Source organism: Venturia canescens, chromosome 3 (assembly GCF_019457755.1).
Source record: "Venturia canescens isolate UGA chromosome 3, ASM1945775v1, whole genome shotgun sequence".
NCBI classification, from domain to species: domain Eukaryota; kingdom Metazoa; phylum Arthropoda; class Insecta; order Hymenoptera; family Ichneumonidae; genus Venturia; species Venturia canescens.
The window spans coordinates 9,276,893-9,302,378 of record NC_057423.1 but is presented as its reverse complement, the minus strand read 5'-3'; the positions used below and the strand labels follow the sequence as shown (position 1 = coordinate 9,302,378).

The window sequence follows — 25,486 nt, the reverse complement described above, 5'->3', positions numbered from 1 at the left end:
ACCCTGAGGAGGTACCTAGGAAACTTTCTAGGCGGGAACTCACCGGATAAAAACAGTGGCAAAGAATGATTTAGCCACGAGGTAGCATCGCCGTAATAACGGCTAAGTAGGATCTTTATATTCTTAGCCGGAAGGCAAAATGCGAGTCTCTTGGATTTCTTTTTCTCTCTCTCTCTCGTGGTATCTCATTTCTCTGTCGTTTTTACTCTGTGCAAAATGAGAGAGAGGGAGAGTAAGAGATATGAGAAAAGAGTGAATGTGGCGCGCGGGTGAAGAGTCGAGAGCGCGGTGCAACGCGAAAGTCAGTTTTATTTTAATTAGCATCAGGTGGTGCGACGTGTATTTAACAACTATCCCGCACGGCTGTGTGTTGCTTTATGAAACAGCGGGAGAAGAGTCGAGGAGAACTCTCGCCTGGCGAATCTCTCTTCGGAGTTGAAATTCCTCGCGAGAGATGTTTTATTCACGGACACCGGGGGCCAGGATTCAAAAGAGGGAGAGAGAGAGGAATAGAGAAAAAATGAAAATAAAAGTATCAGCGAGAGGGCTTTTCTCTCAGTCGGCTGTCCGATTCAGCTCACCGGATCGGCCAAAAGCAAACGGACACACCGAAGATTTTGCCTTGATGCCGCTCAAATACTAAGCCTGCTGATGGTGTGCACGCAGCTCAAGTAGCAGCTACCGTAATTTGCATACAATCCACACTCCCTGATACGTGAATGAGAGAAACAAAGAGGCCTGGAAATATCGAGAGAATAAGAGAGAACGAAGGAGAGGAAAAGGGAATGAGGAAAAGAAAAAAGAGAATGAGAGCGAGCGTCAAAGTAAACGAAAGATAAATTAAAACGGAAGAGGAAACGTACGTGGAGCACGATTTCACCGAAACCTTTGAATCCTTTGATCGAATGTGGAAAAATAGATTTCGAGAGGAGTTCTTGGCTTCATCATTTTTTTCTGATAAACTATGATTTGGTACCATTTTGATTTTATGTTTTATTTATTTATGTATATATTTTTTTTCAATAGTCGCTTTTTCAATGCTCCGCGAGCACACGTACTTGAGCACATTTTTACATCGTCCCTTTGAAAGTTATTCGTCCAGTGAGTTGCATCGGTATCTCAACAATTTATTCGTCACTTCGCTTATTTCAGTCTCTTCTCCTTTACGATTTTTCTTCTACTTCCACTGCAGTCGGACGAGAAATCAGCAAATAAAGAGAGAAGGATAAAAAGAAATTGGTGAAAAGGGATATTGGAATAACTCGAAAAATATTCAGGCAAATTCAATTCAATCATTTATTGACATTTTTCTGTCGAATGGTCACAAACATCTGCCATATTTTCCAATTGAAAAAACATTTCTCAATCCCCCAAACTTTTTTCGGTCAACCAATCATAAAATGATCGAAACTTTATTTTGAATTGAAGAATATATAGAACTTCTTTAAAAATAAAAAATAAAAAATAAAAAAAAAACAGAAAAATGTATTTTTTGTGTTACGTGAAGACCCAAAACATTTTTTTCGACTCACAAAATTTTTTTTCAAGGCTGATCCATCGTCGAATTGTCGCTGAGCATGTACGTAAATGCGTGTGGACACCACTCTCGTCCAACCTAAGAGAATTCCAATAAAGAACAGTCCTGCCGACTCGTTGCAACGAGAGAACGAATTTTTCCCCTGCTCCGAGAGAGGACGGCGAGGCTCGAGTGATCCGGCGGCGACAAGATTTCGTCGGGAGGACGACGAGCCTCGTGAAAAAGTGTTGAACTCTCTCATTCGCGAGAGTATTCGTGCGCAGAGGCACCTGTGACAAACCGAGATATTCTCGCGACAGAAGAACCTCGCACGCTTTTAAAACGTGAGACTTTTAACCGCCAGATTCCTGGCCGCTAATTCTTACCCAGAAACACTTTGCCTGTCGCTTTTTTCCCCGTTGACCTTCGACTTTTTTGCCCAGGAAGTAACTTGCTTGCACGCAAACCCACATTTCTAAGTGCACCGAAAAAAAAAAAAAAAAAAAAAAACACTTTCGATTCACTTTCTCATTTTTAATAAAGATAAATTATCAACCAGTCGTTTCCAGTTTGACGTTCGCGCTCCGAGCGCTCATTCAACGCTTATCCTTTTGTTATCTCAGTGTACTTAGTGAACAATCACAATCTTGAAATAATGAGACAAAATTCAGCATGGATTTCTGTTAATATACCTTCGCGAGGCCCCACCCGAGGCACTTGTTTTGCATACATCAAATACTTCGTATCTTCAGCAAAGAGGAACTTCATAAAGCCAGTAAAACAAGATTACGTGAACGTCTATACGCCTCGAGGCTTGTTGGGATATCAGTAAATGCATGTCGTGTGTGTAAAATGGCTGCATGACAGGAAGCCAAGAAAATTACGATGCGAGATTATGTATGACGTGACGCTACGATATATTATTCAAGGCAAATTCCTATCATAGTCATTGGCAATGAACTACTGTTTCACCGCGTTCGCAGCACTGGCTATCGTTTCTTTTCGACGGATCGTAAGGGCGAGGAGAAGGTTTTTGGTGCGATCGTTCTACACAAGCAGCATTTATTCTCCTTTTCTAAAGTCCACGTATATTTTACAGGGTTTAAATTGAATATGAAAGCGTATAAAATTACTAATAAGTACTGCGGTGCCGGCATTGCATGTATTTATGCAAATATTTTCAAGATTTATCGCGAAAATTTTCAAATTCACATCAAGAGGCTGCGTCCGGACGTCACAATTTTGTGGATACAAAAATAATTAATGAATTTTTAAGCACCCCGTCGTGATAAAAAATCGATTATTTCGCCGGATGGGGGACCGTCGATTTGAAAGATCATTCGAAATATACGGCAGATTCATTACGAAACAAAATCCATTGGAATACAATGATGAAGTATTCGAGCGAGGAGGAGAACGAGCGTGTGGGACATTCGCGGCACATGCATATGTCGCGCGGCGTTTATATGCATTATTCATTTGCAAGCGAGAAAGGTTCTCCGAGACCCGATATGAGGTCTCTGCCCAAGGGCTCGACTCGACTCCAGGGGATTGGATTTTGATGAATTTAATCTCGAATTTGCTCTCGGGGTTTGAAACTCTCTCTCTCTCTCTCTCTCTCTCGGTGCATTGCGAGGAGAAAAGAAAGAGGAAGAGAGAGAGAGAGAAGGGAGGGAGAAAGAGATAGGAAATGAGATACGGAGTGGGATTAACGAGTTTTGCGCTCGGCTTTGCCCACTGCGGCATTGATAATGGAGGAGGATTTGATGGGATATCGCAGATTATATGCGAGTTTACCGTAGAATCGACGTTCCTCAAAATTTCCCGATTCCCGATTAATAAGAGAGAACGCGGAGCTGCTAATGCGACTGGAAGTGAAATCTGGTCATACGATATTTCGCTGATTCGAAGGAACGGGAAGAATGGGAAGTAACTCGGCGGGATATTTGGCTGTAAAATGTACGTAGCGAGAGCGCGACCCGGAAGAATATTGAGGAAGATGCGCGCATAACGGATATGCAGAGAGGGAGTTCATTTCTGCACAATATTCATTGGTCCAGCCGATAAATCATCGAGTAATGGGTTTCTGCGGAGCGCGCCATGGGATTTTCGAGTGCTCATTCTACTGTGCGAGTGTGTGTGAAGAGGAGAATAAAAAAAAAAAAAAAATCGTCAAAAAAAAGAACAAAAACGTAAAAAGGAAAGGGAAATGAGAGAAGGGAGAGGAAGAGGGTCCTCTGGCAAGCTCCCCAGGGGAAGTAACATATAGAAATACAGGAACGAAAGAGGTGGCGTGTGGACGAGGTTGTGCGGTGTACTGTACGTGGGTGCATTTTACGAGTCTTCCGGCGGCATGCGCGGCAGTATATATGCCGGTTTTGCGAGTGAGTTGAACGGCGATGGTACTGCCGGCGCATTTGCTGCTGTGTGCGCTGGACCACGAGCGGACATCTGTTGTCCCGCGGTAGCGTGAAAGATAAAGAGAGGGAGACATGCGGGATGAGAGAAAATGAAACACGGAGGGAGAGAGGGAGCGAGGATATAACGACGATATCGCGTATCCCTGCTGGGCTATCCTATCAGCCCCGAATCGAAGCGTTCGCAAAAGAGTTACTTTTGCTTGTGCGAGAGTGCGGGAGAGAGCGAGACTGGAGATATTGCGAGTGAGGGCAAAGAAGGGGTGGGGGGGGGGGGGGGGGGGGGAACGAAACAACAAGACGATCGAGAGAGTCCCTGGACGCGCAGCGAGAGTGTAATTGGAACGGGTATAAATCTCGTTCGAGGACAATAGTTTTTCCGAGGCTGTATTTACAATGCATCTTGGTATCTGCAGCTGCTGCTGCTGCCGCCGCGCGTACGTCTCATTAATTAAGCCCCTTGGTCCTCTTCCCTTTTCCTCTTTCCGCTCCCACTCGTACTTTTGCTCTCTCTCCAACACTCCGAGCTTTCCTCATGCCAGCTCCCCCTTAATGTATGTAATATGAATGGTACCTACGTTTTCCGCGGTTACTTTTTCACTCTGATATTTCGACCTGGTACTGACAGAATAATGGAAAGAGTCGGTATAAAACTCCATGTTTCTAGCACGCATTCTTTCGGGATTTTCGTTTCGTGGGGAGAAATTCATATGAGAATTTGCAAAAAATTCAGTCAGCAATTTCCGAGGGAATCATCCCTCGTTGTTATTCAGCATCTCGAGATGATTTCTGCTCGAATGTTTTATCGCGCGCTCTTTTATTGGTGGAGTATTCAAGATCGCGCGTGAGGTCTCTCGACTCTAGAGTTCCTGGAATTTAAACACAAAAGGCTTGATTCCCTGGACAAACAATGATGCTGCTTATCGAAGCGAGAGAAGTGATAAAAAGTGTAACCGATTCGCGGGATGAATTCGCGCCGAAGAAAAGGACCACTGGGTGTTATGATTTTTTATATTTGTTTCATTTTTTTGTTTTTTTTTTTTTTTTTATTATTTCATTTTTTTTATTATTTCTCCTTCGAGCGACGACTCGACGTATTATATGCATATAAGAAAAACGCATTGGCAGTGCGCGCGCGGCTTTCGAGAGAGCGAACCAACTTTAAGAGCCACGACGAAGAAGCTCGAGCGAGAAGAAAGAAAATAAGAATGAGAGAGAGAAGGTCGAACGAGGAGGAGAAGAATAACGTATACAGAGATAGAACACGAGAGAGAATCGATAAAAACGTCTCGTATTTTATCACGAGTTATGATTGCTGCTGTATAAGAAGTCGAAGTAACAATTTATCGCGGCTGCCAGGACCGCCGAAGAGAAATCATTTTTGCGCGATCTGCCGTTCCGCGCGCTTCGTTCCGCCGATCGGCTCGCGATTCACAACGCGTTCCTTCCTTCGTCGTATCGCCTATACATACGCCTTCTGTGTGTACGGACAAAACACATTTAACGAGAGTTGTTACTGCGTGAGAACAAATTCGATCGATACGATTCCATGGGGGAAAAAAAAAAACATTCAAAAAATTACAAACAAGCAAACAAAAAACTAGTAAAAAAAAAATTATTTCACGACGTAGCATCGCGATTCAGAATCACGAAGCGGTGAACTTTAAACATCATCTTGCGAGAGTACAATAAAAGAAAAAGTCCAATTTGATCAAGCAACGTTACAAATGTAACATAAATTCGATGTCAGAACTACACACAGTTTCATACTAGAACGCGCAATTATTATTTCGAGTAAAAAGTATGCGGAAAAAATGTGAAAAGTAACAATGAAGCTACTCAGAAATTCTCAAAGAATCAGTCGCAAGAAAAAATGATTTATTACGTCATCAGCCCGTTGATCATTTCTTTCAAAGTACATTCATTACACACACACACACACACGCGCACACACACACACACACACACACACACACACACACACACACACACACACACACACACACACACACACACACACACACACACACACACACACACACACACACACACACACACACATACACACAGCTCATACGTGTATGCCCACAAATGTGTCGTAGAACGCAAAAGCAATAGGCGGATGGAATGCAAGAGGAGAAACATCCAGCATCCAGCAGCAGCAGCTGGCCTATAAGACGTCGAAGTGCTCTCGTTATTGATTTACGTTGATAGCTTCTCGGATATTCTCGCTGAGAGTCCTTCCGAACGATCTCGCGTATATCTCAGCTGTAATATATATGCATGCATCTCTCTGTATTGCGGGTTAGCATCGTTGAGAAGAGTTCGCGCGAGACACGCGCGCTTCTCGAACAATAAAGAGGAAAATAAAACGTTATTACGGAGTAAGTACACTCGGAGCGGAGTTTCGAGCACCAACGCAAACAACTTCATTATTCTTCTGTTTGCTCAACACGAAGCTCGAGTCAGTGGCGCTTCTCGGGGATTTTGTTTGACTGAAGTTCTTTAACTATGAACTTCCCACAGCGATATATTTTCCAGGAATTCGGACTAGTCGCTGCTTGTTGAGCAAGAGGAAGTAAATTTAGTGGAATATTTGTAATTGTGAGTGTGAGATTCACATTTTTTCACTCCTCCAGTGAATCATTTTCATTCTGTATTTTTAGCTGCTTCTCACTGAGGGTTGTAGACGAAAATAATGAGATTTGATCTTCGAAGTATCTGGAAGCATATTTTCGTACTGCAGTTCTGAAAAAAATGATCGTTTTGAAGAAATTTTTTTCTTCAAAAACCAGTTACAAAATGAAATTTTGCGAATTGACTGAAAAGCTTTTTATCGGGGCTGCTCACAGGGAATTTCTTTCAGCTACTTTAATGATGTTTTTTCGATAATGTTTGAAACCAGCACTGTTGGTTTTGAGGAGGAGAAAAAGTTGCAGGAACTAAGAACGATCAGCGCGGAGGAGAGAAAAAGAGTAAAAGATCGACAAATCATAGTTATTCGACGGCGCTGCAAAAAAACGGTCGTGCTTGCTCCCTTAATAGTCAAGGATTTTCCATGGTCTCTTGTGGCAACCATGTAAATAACTTAGGCTCGCTTCCCCAGCTATTTGCCCGAACAATAAAACCACACGCGAAGGGGAGCACGACGAAAAATCATGGCACAATCGATGATCATGGCGAATATTTTTTCGATGTTTCTTTGCACTTCAAGATCACTTCCAAACCAAAAATATGTGTAATTTCAAACTTAATGAAACTCACAGAAAGCTGCCACTGTCACATGATAAATTTGGAAAAAATTTAGGGCACTCGGAATTTTTATTCAATAATAATCAACAGTTTTGTCACAAACTCAATTTTCATCGCTCAACACAGAAATTTTGCATGCACTGTAGTTTCCAATTCAGTCTCGATACAGTGACGATCAAATATCCAATCAGCCCGCAAATTCGATGATGCCCCAACGACTTTTCATACTTTGCTATAAGAACGTGAAAAACAGACAACGCTTCCATCTGCTCTGAACACCATTTGGAGAAAATTCGATTTTATAGAACTTCTCAATAACACTGGAGCTCGGTAGACAAAAGTATTTTGCAGTACATTCCAATCCGACCAAACATTCCAAAAGATACTCCATGCATTTGTGTGATGATACCTCCAACGAAACTTTATTGTGCTTTCTCCAGTGTTCGCAGCATGAAGTAATACGAGATAGCGGTATTGGAGACCTGAGGGGAAAAAATAGAGTTACACGAAAGTGTCCAATAACCTTCGATGTCACCCTTTGTTTTCATTATCAAAACACCACTTTAGTACTCACGGTTATAAATAAATCTACAGATATCGTTGTGACTGAACACGCCTTCAGGACGAACGGTTTATTGTATATGAGCAGCATCAAAATATTCGTCATAAGTGTTTTTTCACCCGAACCTGCCCAGTCACTCGAGTATACGGCCTCACGGAAATTGTCATTCTGATTCAACATTACGAAATATTAGGATGAATATGAAAGTTGAGAAATAACATAATTCGAGATCGAGACAAGTGGGATCACTAGAATTGTAATAATTTGGAAAATTTTGTTGATTTTTATCAAATCAATTCAGAGAAAGTTATCAGCGTGGATGCCCGGCAATTAAACCTCGAGCCTTGCACTCATCCGAGCATCTTGAAATCGTGCCTACGTCGAAATTGAGGTTTCATGATTCCAACTCACGTTTTCGAGGTGCAAATAAAAACCAAAATGCAGACACGAGTGGATGGTATTGGTGTAAAGTTTTCTGTCTCATGACGCGGCGTCGGTTGAATTGATAATCGATCATAAACTGGCAAGAAAAATTCATTGAAAAAAACAGATTTGAATATTTTTTTCTATTCCAATTTCGCTACTGCGAATTCGCATTCGTGTACAGCTGACGCTCATGCGACAAGGGTGTGCAGGTCACTTAGCGTGGTGGAGTAAAAAAAAGAAGTTTGAAAAACTTCCATTTCAGACACACGCTACCTTAATCCCACTTTCCTCAATCCCTTATTCTCAGTCTCTTGATACATCGTTACTTTGTACCTCAATTGATAAAGTTGTTCCGGACCAACCATAGAACAGTGTTTGAATGCCTTTGATGAACAAATACAGCACGACGATGACCGCTTTTTTCGGACTCAACTGCACAACAGCATTTAAAAAATATTGAAACTTGACAACGATAAAAAAGCAGAACAGTTCTGAAAGGTAAAGTTTTCGGTTGTCGAGAAGTAGAAATCTGAATGGGATATTCGTCGTTGAAGTTGAGCCAATAGAACGTGCTCGATGAGATGACGAGACGAGGGGTGCTCAGCACAAAGAAGTGGGGACATTGAATCAACTCAAATTCAACACGAAACATCTGCCGATTTATCTTCATTGAAAAAGCCTTTAAAAACTTGTTATTTTGGTACTTTGACTCGAATATAAAATTGGTTATTTAAAAAAAAAGCGAGTGACTCCCTACTCAGAGTTGAAGGCATTCGATACGAGCAAAGAACACCGTTGACGAGTTGTTATGACTCACGTGAGCAGCTTGGTAAATGAGGGCGCACAAAACCATTGCGCTCGCAACGGACAGCCAGAGAACAATCGGTCCGTAAATGCGTCCGAGGCTCCTTTGGCACTGGGTTAAAGTTTGATGTCTGGAGATGCACTCGATCAATTCCTCTCGATGATTAGCCCCCGAGCCGACATTTCTAATTCGATGGGACAAGGTGCGAAGTTGCCCGGATATTTGGAAAATAAAAAAACCGAAGAGAGAGTCGACGGCTACGGTAAAGACGACGAGGCAGGTTGAGGCGTAAACCTCAAAAATGTACAGTCCTGCGTAAACCCATTTGTTGACAGTGACCGGCCAGGGGAACGAGGTCGGAAAGGGGAGAAGGTATTTTATTGAGTTTTCTCCTTCTGCGAGCTGAATTAGTATGAAAACGAGAGGAACGCTCCAATAGAGTGCCATTATCGTCCAGGATATTCCCATCATTATTTGGGAAGGTCGATAAAATGATAAAAGTGGCGACATTAATATCGGTTGCATCTCTGCATTGTTGTAATCTTTTGCAAATGTGTATGCCAGTGTGCCATGCAGCTCGAACAAATTGTCGCGATATATGGCCAAGCATATCATCTGTAAAAACAATATTGAACGTAGGTCAACCCCGTGCATAGCTGAAAGGTGACGAATGCCCATTGACCTTGAAGAAATAGCTGATCAATTTGTTTTTGATTTTCATTGTTCCTGCTTAAATCTTTTCGAGTTTTCACGAGATTTTTCCATTATCCTGACCCCCCACGTATGACCTGTTTTGCTACTTTTATTATGTCTGTGTATGACCTTCAAAAAACTGGTCTGACAGCCATTTGCTATAGCACTGTGGTATTGGTTTTAAACTGACTGAATTTCATTTTGGTTGCTGCCTTAAACTCAGCGCTCTTATAAACTTTTCCTCAATTTTCTATTGAAATAATTACTCATAAATTCGATTTTTTTTTTCAATTATCATTACTATTTTTCGTGTTAATTTTTTTTTGTATTTCTGGTACTCCAACAATGGAAATGGCTTCAATTGCCATCACAAAAATTCAATATCGTCCTGATGAAAGTGACTCGAAAAGAATAGCTCAGGGTCAGGGAAGCCAAAAACAAAATTTTCATCACAAGTCACAGTAAATTGCGATAATTGTTCTTTTAAGAATTTACGTAGAGTACTTGAAGTCTTACTTTTTGTATGATGGTTACGAAACCGAGACCTAGGCCGAGACCAGTCAAGAACAAATGAAGATTCGTAATGTGCTCGAGACAAAACTTAGTAATTGCAAAAAGCATTAAAAACGATCCTAATCCATGGACACACATCAAAAAACGATAAACAACGCTTGAATTTTTTCTGGGCCAAACTCCTGCGAAGAGCAGCATCTTTTTCAATATATTTTCATACAAATTGTACTTGTCGATGAGATTCGACGTTTCGTCATCACTTTTGAGAATCTGTAATCATTTTTATTTATAATTTTCATCGAAGGAATCAAAAGCAAGGTTTCGTGGACAAATTTAATCTTCACCATTATTTACAAAAACCTTGTCGTCAGACGAGTCGTCAGTCAATCCCTTTTCTACCCTGGTACGATCCTGACAAATGATTTTATCGAACAAAATTTTTCGATTTTTTCACAAATTTCTCCCTTCGCGTTTAAAAATTTTTATAATTATCATTCCGGTGATCGTACGAAGTCACCAGGGTACTCAGTTTCTAGTTGGAAGAATGGTAGAGTTGAAAGGAAAAATGTCGGTTTAAAGATTTTTTTTACTCACGGAATACGTGAAATGTTACTCGATGTTTTTCACCCTTCTGATAGTAAAACACTGATACACGAGTTTGAAAACCTTGGAAATGTCAGGGAGACAAACTAAACGATTCGAAACGTTTGAGCAAAAAAGAGGGGATAATAAGGAGAAAATGTGCAGAAAAGAGAAACTCATTTATCATACATAAATAAAAGTGGCCATTAAAACCGACGTTTTTATGAGAAAAACTTGATAAATTGCATTAAATTGTTTTCCGTTTAAATAAACTTTGCGCACTGTTGTTTCCGGTTACGTTAAACGTGTGTAGAATAAAATATCATTTAAATATAGCATCAGAGCATAAGTTTCCCTTTCGCGGAGGCACAAGAACGGATCTGCGGGGGGCGGGAGGGGGTCCGAGATTTTCCCGAAGAACGAGTGTCACTAGTCGTTCTTGAGCTTTTCTATTAACCGGAACTTCCACTCACAAAGTCTTCCGTTCTCTCAAAATTCTTTTGTGTTTGCAAAATTCTAAATTCTTTATTACGACGGACCAATGTTATGAATAAAACCTTGTACGCGAAATGATCACAAAATAATAGAAAATGGGGAAAAAATATTTTCAAAGAAAGACACATAAAAATGTGAGGAGTGACATTGAAATAAATTTTGAATAAAGAAAAATCTTTTAAGGTTGGTAAGAAATTCAAAAAAGATGAAGAAAATCAAAACTTGGATTCGGTATTAAAATAATGAGACTTCATGCATTTCGTCATAAAACTTTCCCGGAAGTTTCTAATTTTTCTAATTTTCTCAATAGGTGCTTACATTTTAACGTCAATTCTGAAACTTGGAAATATTTTCATAGTTTCCAATACCACGCGAGTTTGGCGCACTCATTTTGGCACAGGGCCATCAATAAAAGTAAGAATCGTTTAAACTCTCATTGCTGTCGAGGCAATGCGAATCAGTTTGAAACAACGATAAATGACGCTTAGATCAACGACGCTTTTTTGTCGTCCGGCTGTGCCGATCGTGCTTGTCCATTTGATTTCATCGGTTCGACCGAAACGTTATTTTATTGAGTGCAAATTTTTCGTCTTGGCTGTTAACGTTCTCAGGACATTTTTTTTAGTTTTAAATTCCAATTTAAATTTAAAAATTGTCCAACTTCAATACATAGAAAAGATTCACAGATGATAAAAGTCCAATTTACTATAGCCTTGACTATAGTAAAGAATTCTATAGTATTAGCCTGAAGTTTCTATTTTAAGCCCACAACTCCGAAATCAATTAACTTTATGAATAAACAAAACCGTTTATAAATTGTAATTGAAAAAAAATTCTCATTTTTTCTTACTGGGGGTAGTCGAAGAGAATAAAGAAAAAACAAAGGGATGAAACACGTCATGCTTGATGATAATGTGGAAATAAGTATTCGAAATTAGTTATAAAAGTTACTTTTAACGTACGTTCGCATGAGGGTGGAGAGAATTATGTTAAATTGCTTCCCGTTTATTTATACGTGGTGCATACACTGTTGCGCCGAGTAGAAAAAGATCCAATTATATTGGTGACGTTAGTGAAGTTCATACTTTCTGAACACCCCGTGCGGAAGGCCGCCATTTTTTTCTGGTAGATCTCACGACCCCAGTCGCTCTTCAACTCTGGTGTCAATCGGATCTTCCCTCCCTGACAAGATTTAGATTACTCATCGTGAAATAAACTCTCGGGATGGAAAAGAAAAAATCGTGGTGGGTGAACAAAACACCGAAGCCCATCAATCTTCCTCGTATAACGGTGAGTAAGTGATTGAACGATGCAACGAAAATTAATATCTACGAAAAAGTGTCCTTGTGAATTTACGGTATTGTAGATCTAGGAAAAAATTTATTCACAGAATTTGTAATAATTTTTTTTTCATTATTACTATGCAATTAAAAAATTCAGAGCACCAATCAATTTTTCAAATATTCATAAGCGAGTGATGGGTGTGCGTCGGTGTAGGCCTTCGACAGTCTCCCAAGTGGGGGCGGAGACACTACTCGGATGGGTGGCTGCTCAGCCTCTCGTTGACTCCTGCACCGATCGCTGAGCGAGAAGCAATTTTTCCGGATGAACCTATACATTACCGATAACCTGAAGTGCTAAAACTGAGTTACCAAAGTGCTGTAAAAAAGTTTAGAAAACCACAACTTCACAGCCTCCAACAGGAAATTATCACATTTCCTTAGAATCCGCTTGGAAGTAAACCTGCAGAAGGTCCTGAAATGTGTTTTCTCCCAAATCAAGCCCTTGAAAAAACTGCTGAAACGAAACAATCAACCGAATTAGAATTGATGAACCCGAATAGGATTGAATCTCAGTAAAAAACGAAGATTCATTTGTACGTTGAAGGGACTCGTGCAGAAGCACTGCTCGTAAAAGCCAACATTGCGTTTTGGCCGTTTGATTGTCGGCGTTGTAAAAGTTTGCCTCTTTTTACGTATTTATCAAACTGTTACCGGTTTAATATTTGGCCAGAAGAAAAAATGGTGTATGAAATCCTGTTTTCAAGATTCAAGTAAGCTCGGGCCACAGTCATTGTTGCCGAACGTCGAAAAGAATTCTCCTTTCGATCCGCTTGATTTGTCGATCTTTTATGCACACAGACACAGGCGAGTTACGATCACAGAACGTTGGTGCATGCGTTCAGCACGAGCGAATGAAACTCTCTGGAGTTCCGGCTAATTGCACCGGAGGTAGAGAGTAACTGAGATAAAGAGTAAACGGCTCGAAGAAGTGGGCAACTGGAAAATTTATGCCCTGCGCTCGTTTGGTCCAAAGGGTTGCTTCTATATGTGCATATCCAACAGCGTAGATCCTCTTGGCAAAATGTGTTCGAGCTTCACTCGCTCTCTCGCTCGCAATTACGCAATGTGTTCCGGCTCCGGTGAGCCCAGGAATGCACGCAATGCTTGCCCGCAAAACCTCCTGGCTTAAATAATTCAAAATTACGTGGAAGAGAGATTGAGAGCGTAGAAACGGGGGAGGGGAGATGAAACTGATGAGAGAGCGTTAGACGAACGGGAGCCCCGCGGGCTCTCATTTTTTCGAATAAACTCTCGCGAATCTAATGGAGACAAGTTTATAAAAACGAATTTCGGTCCATTAATGTTCGGTATCTCACGATTATCTAACGTTTCTCTGTTAACCACAGTCGAGGAAGCTGGACCGAAGCGAAATTTATTATCGAGCGGAGTAGTTTTGTGAAAATCTATAAATCTCACTGCCTTCGAATACTATAATTAAAGTTGTTCCCTCCAATATTTTGTGTTTACTGCCGCGTACGAAAAGCCAGGGGAAGTCGAAAGGTACGAGGAGAAATAGAGAGGAGAGCGAGACAGGAACTTTCTGTTGATCTTTCGAAGAAGGTACTTCTTCGCCAAAATGTTATCTCTCTTCCTTCCATTCTCGCGGCCTCTCGTTTTATACGCATCAGCCAACGCTAAATTAGCTCATATAATAAATTCGCTCCTTCTCCTAAAGTTCTTCCCCCCTCCCTCTCGCTCTCTGTTCTCTCTTTTTCTCTTCAGATGCTTCTGGTTGCCAGTACAAAATCTGTATGCATAGGGTAACAGCGGCACCTTCCGAAACCCAAGGCGTCCTTCCCTCTCTTCCATTCTTTCTCTTTCTCCCTCTTTCCCTTTTCCACTACGTTGGTCGCGTCGTCGGTCTTTCGTCGTTCTTCGTTCGGTTAACCTCTTCGGAATATCTTTTTTCTCCCCCCCCCCCCTCATCCCGGAGATTGCTTCAGGCACCGCGCCCAGCATCTTTGATTTTGAAGAGATACGGGCTGCCCATTCCTGATATCATAGCGTTCTCTTGTCCTCGGGCTAAATCGACGTTGTCTTATAATATACTTCCTTGCACTTTTATATCTGTATATGCCCTCGTAGGTGTAGAAGCTCGTTCAAATTATATTTTCACCCGTCACTCCACATTCGTTCCTCAGCCAAATTGAGCAATATCGGACTCGGTGGGAATCGATCATTTCGACGAAAATTCCCAAGCCACTCGTCCAAGGACGTGGCACATTTTTGGCTTCCAAGTGCTATAAGATCGTGTTAAGCCCAAAATCGGTTATTTTCACATCGATTAAAATCGTTTCGCCGAACTTCAGGCCGGAAAAATCCGAAAGATGTGAATGCAAAACACTTGGGAAACGAGTCCATTTTCTTTGACGCAAAAAGCCCAATTTTGAGGGTCCAATTCAGCGAACCGATTTTTCCAATCCATTTCTGTTAAGCATCGATTTCTTGTGAACGGGCCTGTACCTTGGAAAGAATTGCGTATAAAATGCACCAATTGATGATTATATTTTTTACTAGGGTTTGCAGAAAGGAAGAGCGTGCAGGAGTGAGAGGCGCGGGAAGGGGGGGGGGGGAGAGGAGAAGGAGAGGGAGACAGAGATAAAAGCATCAGCATTTTGTACAACACGAGGGCGCCGTATAACGTTGAGGGTGTCTCGTTTGCACCTGTGGACGAGGGGGGAATATCTCACTGACGTGGAAAGAGCCACAGTGAAGATCGTTCGCTTCTGTTTTACGTCGGCTCATTATCCGCGATGCGGAGCTGCTGTTGCGCTACTCTCAGCACACCCGCAGCATATCACGAGAGCCACTGTGCTGCACACGAGAACAGGACGAGCCATGGGAGACAAGGATATACGCGCGGCGAAGGGGATCTTTTCTCTCGTTTATAGTCTCGGGATCTACGCCGAGGAAGATCTTTCAGGCGTGCAAGTCGAGGTGATACAAGAGATGAAGTTTGCGAAGATCACAAGTGCATTTTATACTCTATACGTTTAGGAGGAAAGCCTTTATTTTCTTCCATTTTTCTCCTCTCTCGCGTTCTTCCCTCTGCACTCGCCCCCTCGCTCCTCCTCTTCGTCTTCTCTTTTCTCCACTATTTCTTGGATGCGATCCATCTGTCTGCGCCCAGTTATATGTCTTCGTAGCTCACCTCCGGATGAGATATTCCTATGTGAAATAAGTGGAGATAAAGTGAAACGAGGACTGTGTGAAAACGACGAGAGAAATCATTGTGAAGCAACTTGGAGAGCTTATTTGCGATAAAAGCTCCTTAACGAATGTCGATTTTATGGGGGTCCTTGTAATTCTCGTTAAACCAGCGATTTATACAGACTGGAAGCATCACTTATTGTTGCAAATATTCATTTGAGACTATTCCGAGCAAACTTTAGCCTCGTTAAATTTAATCTTCGCTCAATCCCCATCACATTCCCGTCCCCGTCACCCAGTGTTCAACGTCCAATGCCATTTATTCGCATGATCAATGATCGTGTTCCTTCCCGCATTGGGGAAGCCGAAAATCATAATTTCGTCGCGTTCAAAATAATGCCTTAATTTGCATGCAACTTTGGAGCCTCTCATTTCATGCACTCCGCGGATGTAGTTGCGGTTGAACGTCATCGAAAAATTGCCCGAAAGCTTTCGGATACTTATTAAATGAGAGCAGCTTACCGAGCAATTTGCTCATTCTATCACCCCTCGCTTTTCAACTGCCCGCGAAACATCACTGAGCTCAAAGACTCCAGAGAATCACTCATACGTTTATTGATACGTACGTGTATATAAATATAAAGCAGCGCCTACGAGCGGCGAGATTGAAAAGAACCGCAGATATTCCTCGTGTATTTTAGTGCCCTCGAGGAATAGCGCTCGTCTGCGGTTAGAGCACCATTTTTACTTTCCATTCAATAATATCGACGCACAAAAGTGCGTCAAAGCACTCGAGAGAAAGGAGCAGGGAGCGTGCGTGTGTCGACGATTTGTTGGACACAAAGTTATTCGGCGTGAATTAGGAGAAAAACGAGTGATAATTTGCTAACAGCACGCGTTATTAAGACGTGAAATTGGAAAGCATATGTCTTGGCTACGTGGTCGTGTGGCGTCTCCTCGAGCAGGTTTCACCATTACGTTTCAAGGATCCTTCGCGTGTCTCGTAATATCGGCTATTAGAGAATCACGTAGACATTTAAATGTGTGGATTTGCATGTGCGCGTGCATTTGGATGTGTGCATAGATACGTGGAGGCTTCGCGGAGAGCTAGAAATCACGCAAAAGGCGCGAGACGATTAGGAAACTTGCACATTCTCTCATGTAATTTATAAATTGTTGGAAGATCAAAAATACATGAAACGGAGAGGGAGCAGGGGAGGGGACGCGGGAATGGCAAAGTTGACGCGCGGTGTGGTCACTAAATTTAGACGCTGCACGCACACACCCCCGGGCACGTTTTGTGCATGTGCAGTCTCGAGGCTGGCCATGCCGCGGATAAATAAATAATAAAAAAACGTAAGAAACTCCGGTCGTTTTACAATATAATATAGATTTTGTAATCTATTTGACCGCAGGGAAAGATTTTCGGGAAAGGGGCCTAGAGAGGAATGAGACGGAAGCCGCGACGTTCAAAGAATCTCTTAATGGCCCTTTTTCGGTTTAGCCCCGCATTATATAGTTATGCAAAAGAAACGATAGGAAGCCTCAAGACTCTCGAGGCGTTCTGTGCTTTGGCCTCGAGTCAAGATTTGATCGGTGCGGCTCGACCCAGTCCACGGTGAGGATGACTAATGTTCCCTTCTCTCTCTCTCTCTCTCTCTCTCTCTCTCTCTCTCTCTCTCTCTCTCGGAAGAAACTTGCAGTAATCATGGATGCTTTGACTACGATACAATTCAAAAGTTCATTTGAAATCGCCACGGACCGGGGGTTCATATTTATTTTGTCGAAGAATAATTGTTCAAGGAGAAATTGATTTTTCGGATTGACTACAAACGCGATGATGTCCAAGAGACAAATCATCGGGAATTTCATCTCCGATAGACAGTTGCTGATTAGAGTTGTTAGTTCGTCAGAAGCCGCGTCATTTGACCGTCTTATGACCGTCTAAAAAATGACCGATTTGTGACCGATTCATTAAAATGGCCGCCGTTTGTTTCGCATCGAATTTTGAGTTTGTAACAACGGTTTGTTTAAACAAAGGCTTAATAAAGTAAGTGAAAGAAATAATAGAAAAATTGAAACAAGAATATAATTAAATATATTTATTATATTGCCATAAAGTATGTGCGTGTGTAAGTTTACTATAAGAAAATGTATTGAATACAGAAATATAATATAAGAAAACTGGCAGTTGATTACATGTATAAAATATGTCAAGCAAATTTGATATTGAATAATAAAAATTCAATTATTACGTTATTCTTGTGTTGTGACGCGCGACTGAAATAAAAGCATTCCCAAATAAAATTATAATCAAAACAATTAGCAAAATTTGTGACCAATTCGTGACCATTCAAAAAATCACGGTCATTTTGCAACTATGTAGACGAATTCCGTCATTTGACGCGGTCAATTGACGCTAAACAAAAAGACGGTCATTTTGACTTTGAAAAAACGCTTTAAAAACAATGACGTCACAAGACCGTCAAATGACGGTCATTTTAGTGTCTTTTGACCGGATATGAAAATAACCGTCCTTTTGCAACTCTATTGCTGATCGATTGGATCAGTTTTCCAATGGAAGCCACTCCGATGCAATGTGAGAACTCGCTCTCTCGTTGGTCTCCATAGAATAATGCACTTTATGCATCTCAGTTCATAAAATTTTAACTTACCATTCGATGTCAGATGCTTAAATCATTTTTTTTCTTACCCGCTGTGCTCGTAAGATTTCCGCAGCGTAAGACGACGAAAGAACGATTTTCGTGTCTATCGCGCTCAAGATCCGGGAATTTTCTCCCCGACGCTGGCACGTCTTCGCCTTCGTCTCGGTGTCGTCGGCGTCGACTGCCCGCCCTGATACATCTAGAAACCCCTCGCAGACACCTCGTCCTTCTCTCATGTGTGACATCTGGCAGTCGGCAAGCTCGTTTGTCCCGTTGAAATCGATGTAATTGGATAATAAGTCTAACTTTCGCACGGCGCACGATGAAACAAAGACGGCGATGAACCGCGCGACTCGCCGCCGTGCGTATACACATTTGTGTGTGAATTGTGTGCGCTCGCGCATGGGACATTCCACGTCAAATGAGCAACGCACTGAAAAAAATTTCACTCAATTTTACTGTCGCGGGAGCCACGACTTCGACTCACCGCTTTTTTATTACGCGCCGTTTAACTTGTGCGGCTACTTATGTTCTCACTACTATAATTTGCTCCAACCTTTGGTGAAAGTCGACACATTTTTATTGCTACTCGAAATTTACAGAGCTTCAATCACTTTTACTCGTTCCTCTAACTTCGCTTTTTCGACGTTTTCCGAATTGCATTTCACAACGCGAAAGTCGTGATTATTATTTCACGATGAATTACTCAGGGCCAATGCGGGCTTTATTATTTTTGGATTCTCAGAAAAATTCGTACGAAGGCGATCACTTTTGCGGCAATTTTGTTTTTTTTTTTTTTTTATTGACCGGATGTTTAGTTACAGAAATCCCCGTACATTTTTACCAGAAATATGTACGGCTGTGCATTCGTCTGAAAATTCTTTCTCCCGCGGTCCTCTCATTCGCCTCCCATTCTTTCCATTTCTCTCGCTGCGACGTACATCTCGGAAGAAGCAAATGATCAAAGGGTCATTTTGGATTCTTCTCTCGTGGGGACAGCCATCGAATTTCAGGGCTCGAACTCGCGAGATGAAATTCTTCTCACGATTTCGTCAATTATGCCAATTTATCGTGGATTACAAAGTTCGAGCTACGCTTTTTCGGGGGAGTATTCGTCGTCTCGGTATTTTTAAATATTTTGAAGATGAAAAACACATTCTTTGGTTGCTGAAAAATATTTAAGGGCACAAAGAATTTTCATTCATTCCTTTCGGAGCGTCGATTTGCAGTTATATTTTTACATTCCACATTATTTTTAGCAGAAGTGATAAACGAAAGAAGATTTTAAGGTGGAATAGATGCGGAAGATTAAGCAGGAATTACCACGCCTTTCCATCAACTCGAAGATTTTTTTGAGGAAACCGGTCTTACCCTCGATTTTACACTTTATATCTGAAAAGGAACTGGCCAATTTTGTTTCTGCAGACAGGCAACCGACCTTTTCCCTTCACACCTGAAAGCGTTTAGGATTTTTATACTCGTTAATTAAATTTTGGTCTCCAAATTGGCGGTTCTTGTGAACGTCAAAAGAACTTGCGTGACGTTTTATAGCACAGTCTTTTTGACTCTTTTGTAGTCGATCGAGCATAACAGCCATCGGGACCCTGGACCACCGACGATCATTTTCATCGCGTCTCCAGAAGATTGGTCGAGGGGGACACCCTCGTCGATTTTTCATGGGTTCTAGCGTTAAACTGTGTCGAAGATCGTGGGAGAAATCTAATCCATTTCTATTGTTACACCTTGACACAGCAACAAGATAATTTATACCATAGAAACGTAGCGTTAATTTCATCTCCGTGTGAAAAAAGAAGAGTATATCACGGTGAATTTTGTCTCATGAGACCCGAACTTTTCACCATGACGATTACGATTTTCGAGAGCATTTTTTCTAATCATTTCACGGAAATTAAACCCTCAATGGTTGTAATTATTCATTTGTAATTATAAGACTCAAAATACGAAACGACAGTCATTTTAAATTCCAAAAGCAAAAAAACAAACTAGAAACTCGGATTCACTTGAAAATAAAGAATTCATTGAATCAACGATAAAATTAAAAGTAAATTTGCACGAATTTCATTTTTTTGCTTATAATTTTGATTTTCTTAAATAAAAATAAAAACTAAATTTTGCTTATGATATAAAAAGTTTAACAGAACCACAATAACATCTTATAAAAACTTGAAAAAATGATAAATTTCGGGCATCCGCAGCATCGTTTCGTCGGATCAACGAAACCCAAAAATCCTTCAAACTGAGAGATTTGCTCGGGATTAAAGTCGTAAAGATTTTTTTATACTGATCTCCTGCTGGTTTGGCGATGCATGAAAATTTGAGCGATCGTTAAAAATAGCGGGAATATATGGAATTAAGAAAGATGACAAAAAGGTGTGATTTTTCGTTGAATCCGCACGTGCTCTGTCTTCCTCACAAGACCAAAGTTTATTTCGTTGGATCAAGAATGGAAAAGAGCTCGACGAAAAAGTAAGAAAATAAAGCTTCGAAATCTGGCATTATGCAGATTACAGTAGCCGTCGTACAGATCAGTCAAGAATTTCGTTAGCATTTCATCTCTTTCTTCCTTTCTCTATCTCACTGTGCTCTAGATTAATATTAATTTAATTCATTACTCGGGGCAACGAAATTCACAGCAGCAGCAGCAGCAGCAGCAGCAGCAGCAGTGGCAGCTCTCCACCTGTTTGCGTCTGTTCGTTCTCCGCGCGCAAAATATTTTTATTTTTCATTCGCATTCTCGTTCTCTTCGTCTACCACAGAGCGAAGACTAATGATTACGAGTGAAAAGGGAGATAATCTGCAGCGGCTAAAGTCCGGTTTTACGTCTTATCCGAAAACATAATTCGTTTATTTTTCATTATTTATATACGGTCGAAATGTTTTTTTATTTTTATATTTAACACTGCCCCGGAGGCGTGAATATTTTTATTCTATATTCAGATATATTTTAAATATCGTACGCGCAAAAACTCGGAGCTTGACACTTGCTCGTCTCCCGCGAGCCTGTATATTTACGTCGTTATTAACGTTTCAGGATTTTCTACTGCCGTTCTTATTTATTGGCGCTGTCAGGTATACATAACTTTTCATTCCGCGACCGCGCAGTAAGGAGAGACACAAAAAATCAGAGGATCGATCGTCCGGCACGGCAGGAATTTCGTATACGAATGACAGAAACGCCGATTATAATGATACTTACAATAAAGTAAATAATGCGTGAGTAACGACGCAATGAATCAAACGAAGTTTTCCTAATTAACGTTCGATCGAGGAGGACTCGTTACCCCGAGAGTTTAGGTGCGACCTTGCGGCTGGGAAACAAACCCGTAAAAAAGAAGAAGCAGCGAGTACGAGCTGAAATGCTAATTTCAGCGATGTTCGGTCTCGTCGCTCGTTTTAATTGCACTCGCGGAGGAATTTCACGAGGGCGATTTACGCGAAGGCATTTCTCGGTAAGCGATTCGCGGCAAAGATAAGCAAAATTTTATCACTATTATTCTCGTTATTCTTGCATCAACAATAATAACATTTTCATTTTATTCACGCAGTTTCAATTAAAATTCTTAATAAATTTATTGCCTTTATTATTTTATTGTTATTGTACGTGCGTGAGCTACGATAGAATTTTGTGTGGGCGCGTTAGCGATGCTCTCTTCTGTACATGGAATCTCATTAACTCCGCTCCTTAACCACAGTCAAAGAGGAAGAGAGAGACGCTGAGGAGGGAAAAGAAAGGGAGAAGCGAACGATAAAGAGTACACGCACGTTGCGCCTTAAGGGAGAAAATTATCACTCGTACAAGCCCACTACTCGCATCCGCATCTCGTATAACCGTGGGTGTCGGACGTGTGACCCTCCTTTCTCGCGTCCCAAGCACCTGCCTGACCCCCCGGCTGAACCCTCTTTCGCCACAATCTTGCGGCTCGAGGAAAAAGCTTTCCAGTTGTCTGGACACGATGCGCTCCCACTTTCGCGGTTTATTCTAACGGTCGCGCCTGCTCGCAGTGTGAAACGATTTTCTCGAGGACGTCGCGCACAAGCCGAAGATGTTACGCTTCGTAACGTTTTTTCTGTAGGTCAAATCCATGAGGATTCGACCTCAAAGTTCTCGGTCGGAAAAAACTCTGATTTTGAGTTATTTTTGTACAGAGACTTTCCTCGTTGACGGATTTGATCCGATTGACAATATTCTGAAAAACATTCATTGTTCAGGGGCTTGTTGTGAGTCATCCGGCCTCCAAGTTCATGGGTTCACCCCGAGGCTCCCCGAACCTGCGAGAAAAGTGAATTCATTCAAACAAGAATAAAACAAAATCAGAATACAGTGAAAAGGGAAGAAATACTTTCGAAAAAGTCTTCGCGTCCATCGATTTCTTTCCCCGAGTCACTTGAACTCGGGTCTCAGACGACAGTCAAATTCTTCTGATAGGCCACATCCGTTCGGAAATGCCGAGAATTTTTGCGGTGCCGCGTTACCGACAAGCCCATCGGTAAACACCAGACTGAAAAATCGATGTCGATTTTTGTAATATTCAGCTTTGTCGGTACAAACCTCGGAATGAGATTTTGCCAACGATCTTGATCAACGAATTGAATTTTCTTTTTTTACAAAAAAAAAATGGCAAAATTTATCCCAGAATTTTGATTATGTCCTGATGCGATTGAAATTCAATGAAAGTTCGTTAACCGAAAGAAATAAAAGTTCGTTCGGGTTAAATAAGAATAAATTGAGGAAAGATTTGTTCCTGCTGGAATATTTAGAGCCGCGGTTTATTCATTCCAGAACACTCTAGAGGAGCGTAGCGTTGTTCATAGCACATGGGAGTTCTCAGTTTTACGAGTAATCCGAATATGGTTGGATGCAGGGAGTGCGGAGACCCGGATTACGCGCTGTTTCGTATTCCTCGCTCACGCAAAAGCTTCGAGCTCAGAGACATTAATCAAAAGTCTGTGCGGAGCTAGAGCGCGCCGCGCGCATGTTTACGGTCCCGAGTTGTTCGTTGCGCTTCTCGAGTTACACCGCCATCTTAATATTTCCGCATTTTTTCTCGTAACACGACTCTCGAGTATGAATGACGTGGACACACGTCGAGTACTCACTTTGCCAACGGAACACGTCGTCTCGTTTCTACTCTGGTTTTTCTGTTTTTTCTAATGCTTCTTGTTAAACGCAATCAAATATGCTGATAGGAATTTCCGTGCGGGACACGCGTGCGCGCGCAGGTGCCTGGTGACGCCAGAGAAGCCCAGAGAATCGAGAAAAACAAGATTTTTTCATCGAAATTACCAGTTTCCTGTGGCCAATAAATTTTGACGAGGTCGCGACAAGATTTTGATGTTCCTATCTAAATTACAGGCCCAATAAATTGCCCCGATGGCCCTGAGAGCAAGCGGACTAAAAGATACGCCAGATTTAATGCGGTCCCAACCGAGAAAAAATCACTTTCGGAGTGGCAAATTCTCAGGTCTCACGCGTGGCTGGGGAGTAAAAAAAATAGTACGCTCCGCGGAGAGCTCGATTAAATTCCACACTTTTATGGTGATTGAAATTTTACGAGACAATTTTAACAACTGTAAATCTCCTTTTTCTCTCGGAAAGAGCCTTTTCGTCTCTCCTTCTCTCTCCCTCTCTCCCCTCCCCCCCTGTTGTGTCCATAAAAGCAAGGGCGAACGCGGGGAAGCAAAAAAAATTGCGCAAATTTGTGCCCTCGTGCGCGTGAGTGGTGAGTGAAAATTACATTTTTTTTCTTGCCCACTTCGTAATTACACGAGGAGTTGGTCCAGTGCGCAGTGCCTGGTAGATTAGTAGGCTTAATTAAAATTTTATAGCTGATAATTTTCGATGCGCTCACGGAGGTTTTCGTCCCGCTCGTGCGTGACGGGATTTCTGGAACCGGATTATACAATTTTGTATTTTCTTTTTCATGCGCTTTTTCACAACTCAAGGACAAAGTACAAAAGGTGGTGCAGGAAGAAAAAGAGCGAGCGCCGTGGACGGATGCAACCCGACAAACTTTGGAGTAGGTCCTGCCCGCAGGACCACGTCGAAGTGCGGAAGCCAAAAATCCCAGCGCCCAGCTCGACCGACACTGTTTTTCTCAAAGGAGGAAATATCTGTTCGCAGAATCAGCAGAAAGGCTAAAGCATATCAGTCACTTATTGATTAATCATTTAAATCCTGAATATTAAACCGTCAGCGTTGAAACAAGGCAAAACGACTTTTGGACCAATGACCCACTGCCCTCCAAAGCGTCAACAGGTCCATTAAATCGAAGCGCAAATCCCCTGGAGCACCGTGAGCACACATCGAAATCAGAACAAAGAGAAAAGAATATTGCAAGAAATAAAACGTGCTACGTCGGGGGTGTGATTTATAAGCGAGAGCGTAATGGGGGCGCGTTGATACGGTCAGAGGAGCAGGAGCGAGATGAGAAAATAAAAGTGGATAAAGATGGAGACAAAAGGGAGTAAAGAAGGGAGGGAGAGAGAGAAGAAAATACTATTTTATTCTTGCCGGAGGATATTATTGCTCGTCTGACCTCGTACAAGGCAAGATTCTCGATATCGTTCTTGCTCTCTTTAATCGAAAGACCGCAAGAAGAGACTCCGAAGAGGGACCACGCGAGAGATTTCCTTTGGTTTTGGCATCGCGAGGATCGGAGCGACTGTCCGATACACTCGCTCCCATCGCTGGATCGGTGGCTTGCCATCGAAAAGTTAAACTTCGCAATAGCCGGCTCCTCGAATCCCTGCACTTACGTCCTTTTATTTGAGGAAATAAGATTTGTGCACGTTTGTACATGTGCTCGCTCACGAAAGCAAGTCGGCCACGATTCACGTCCAGCCATATTGATTGACCTTCCCGCGCGGTGAGATATACGTGAGGTCTCGCGCGCGGAAGAAAGCTTCGAGAGCTCTTCTTCGGGACGCGAGCCCGAACCTTTTCCGTTGCAGTAACGCTAATCGATTGCTCTCCGCTCCGTACCGCGTAGCCTCGATTAAGTATTGAATTATATACAGAAAAATAATAAACTATATATGCATACAC

At 41.9% G+C, this 25,486-nt stretch overlaps 2 protein-coding genes and 1 long non-coding RNA gene across 3 annotated transcripts in view; 1 reads left to right on the top strand and 2 right to left on the bottom strand.

Moving 5' to 3' along the window:
* Window positions 1–996: 996 nt before the first annotated feature.
* On the bottom strand, window positions 997–2,011 carry LOC122407634 (uncharacterized). The gene is made up of 3 exons (XR_006260244.1): window positions 1,903–2,011; window positions 1,533–1,806; window positions 997–1,186 (listed from the first exon to the last, which is right to left on the bottom strand). It is a non-coding gene; the product is annotated as an uncharacterized lncRNA (long non-coding RNA).
* A 5,275-nt stretch (window positions 2,012–7,286) lies between these two features.
* On the bottom strand, window positions 7,287–10,642 carry LOC122407719 (odorant receptor 13a-like). The gene is made up of 6 exons (XM_043414103.1): window positions 10,529–10,642; window positions 10,188–10,454; window positions 8,991–9,593; window positions 8,507–8,605; window positions 7,760–7,915; window positions 7,287–7,667 (listed from the first exon to the last, which is right to left on the bottom strand). The coding sequence occupies exons 1-6, from the start codon at window positions 10,529–10,531 to the stop codon at window positions 7,608–7,610; spliced, it is 1,188 nt and encodes a 395-aa protein (XP_043270038.1). The 5' UTR covers window positions 10,532–10,642; the 3' UTR covers window positions 7,287–7,607.
* Window positions 10,643–12,435: 1,793 nt separating this feature from the next.
* Window positions 12,436–25,486, top strand: part of LOC122407894 (uncharacterized) — a 56,654-nt gene continuing 43,603 nt past the window's right edge. Inside the window, exon 1 of the mRNA XM_043414368.1 lies at window positions 12,436–12,551. The gene's annotated coding sequence lies outside the window, so the exon portion shown is untranslated. The remainder of the gene's footprint in view (window positions 12,552–25,486) is intronic.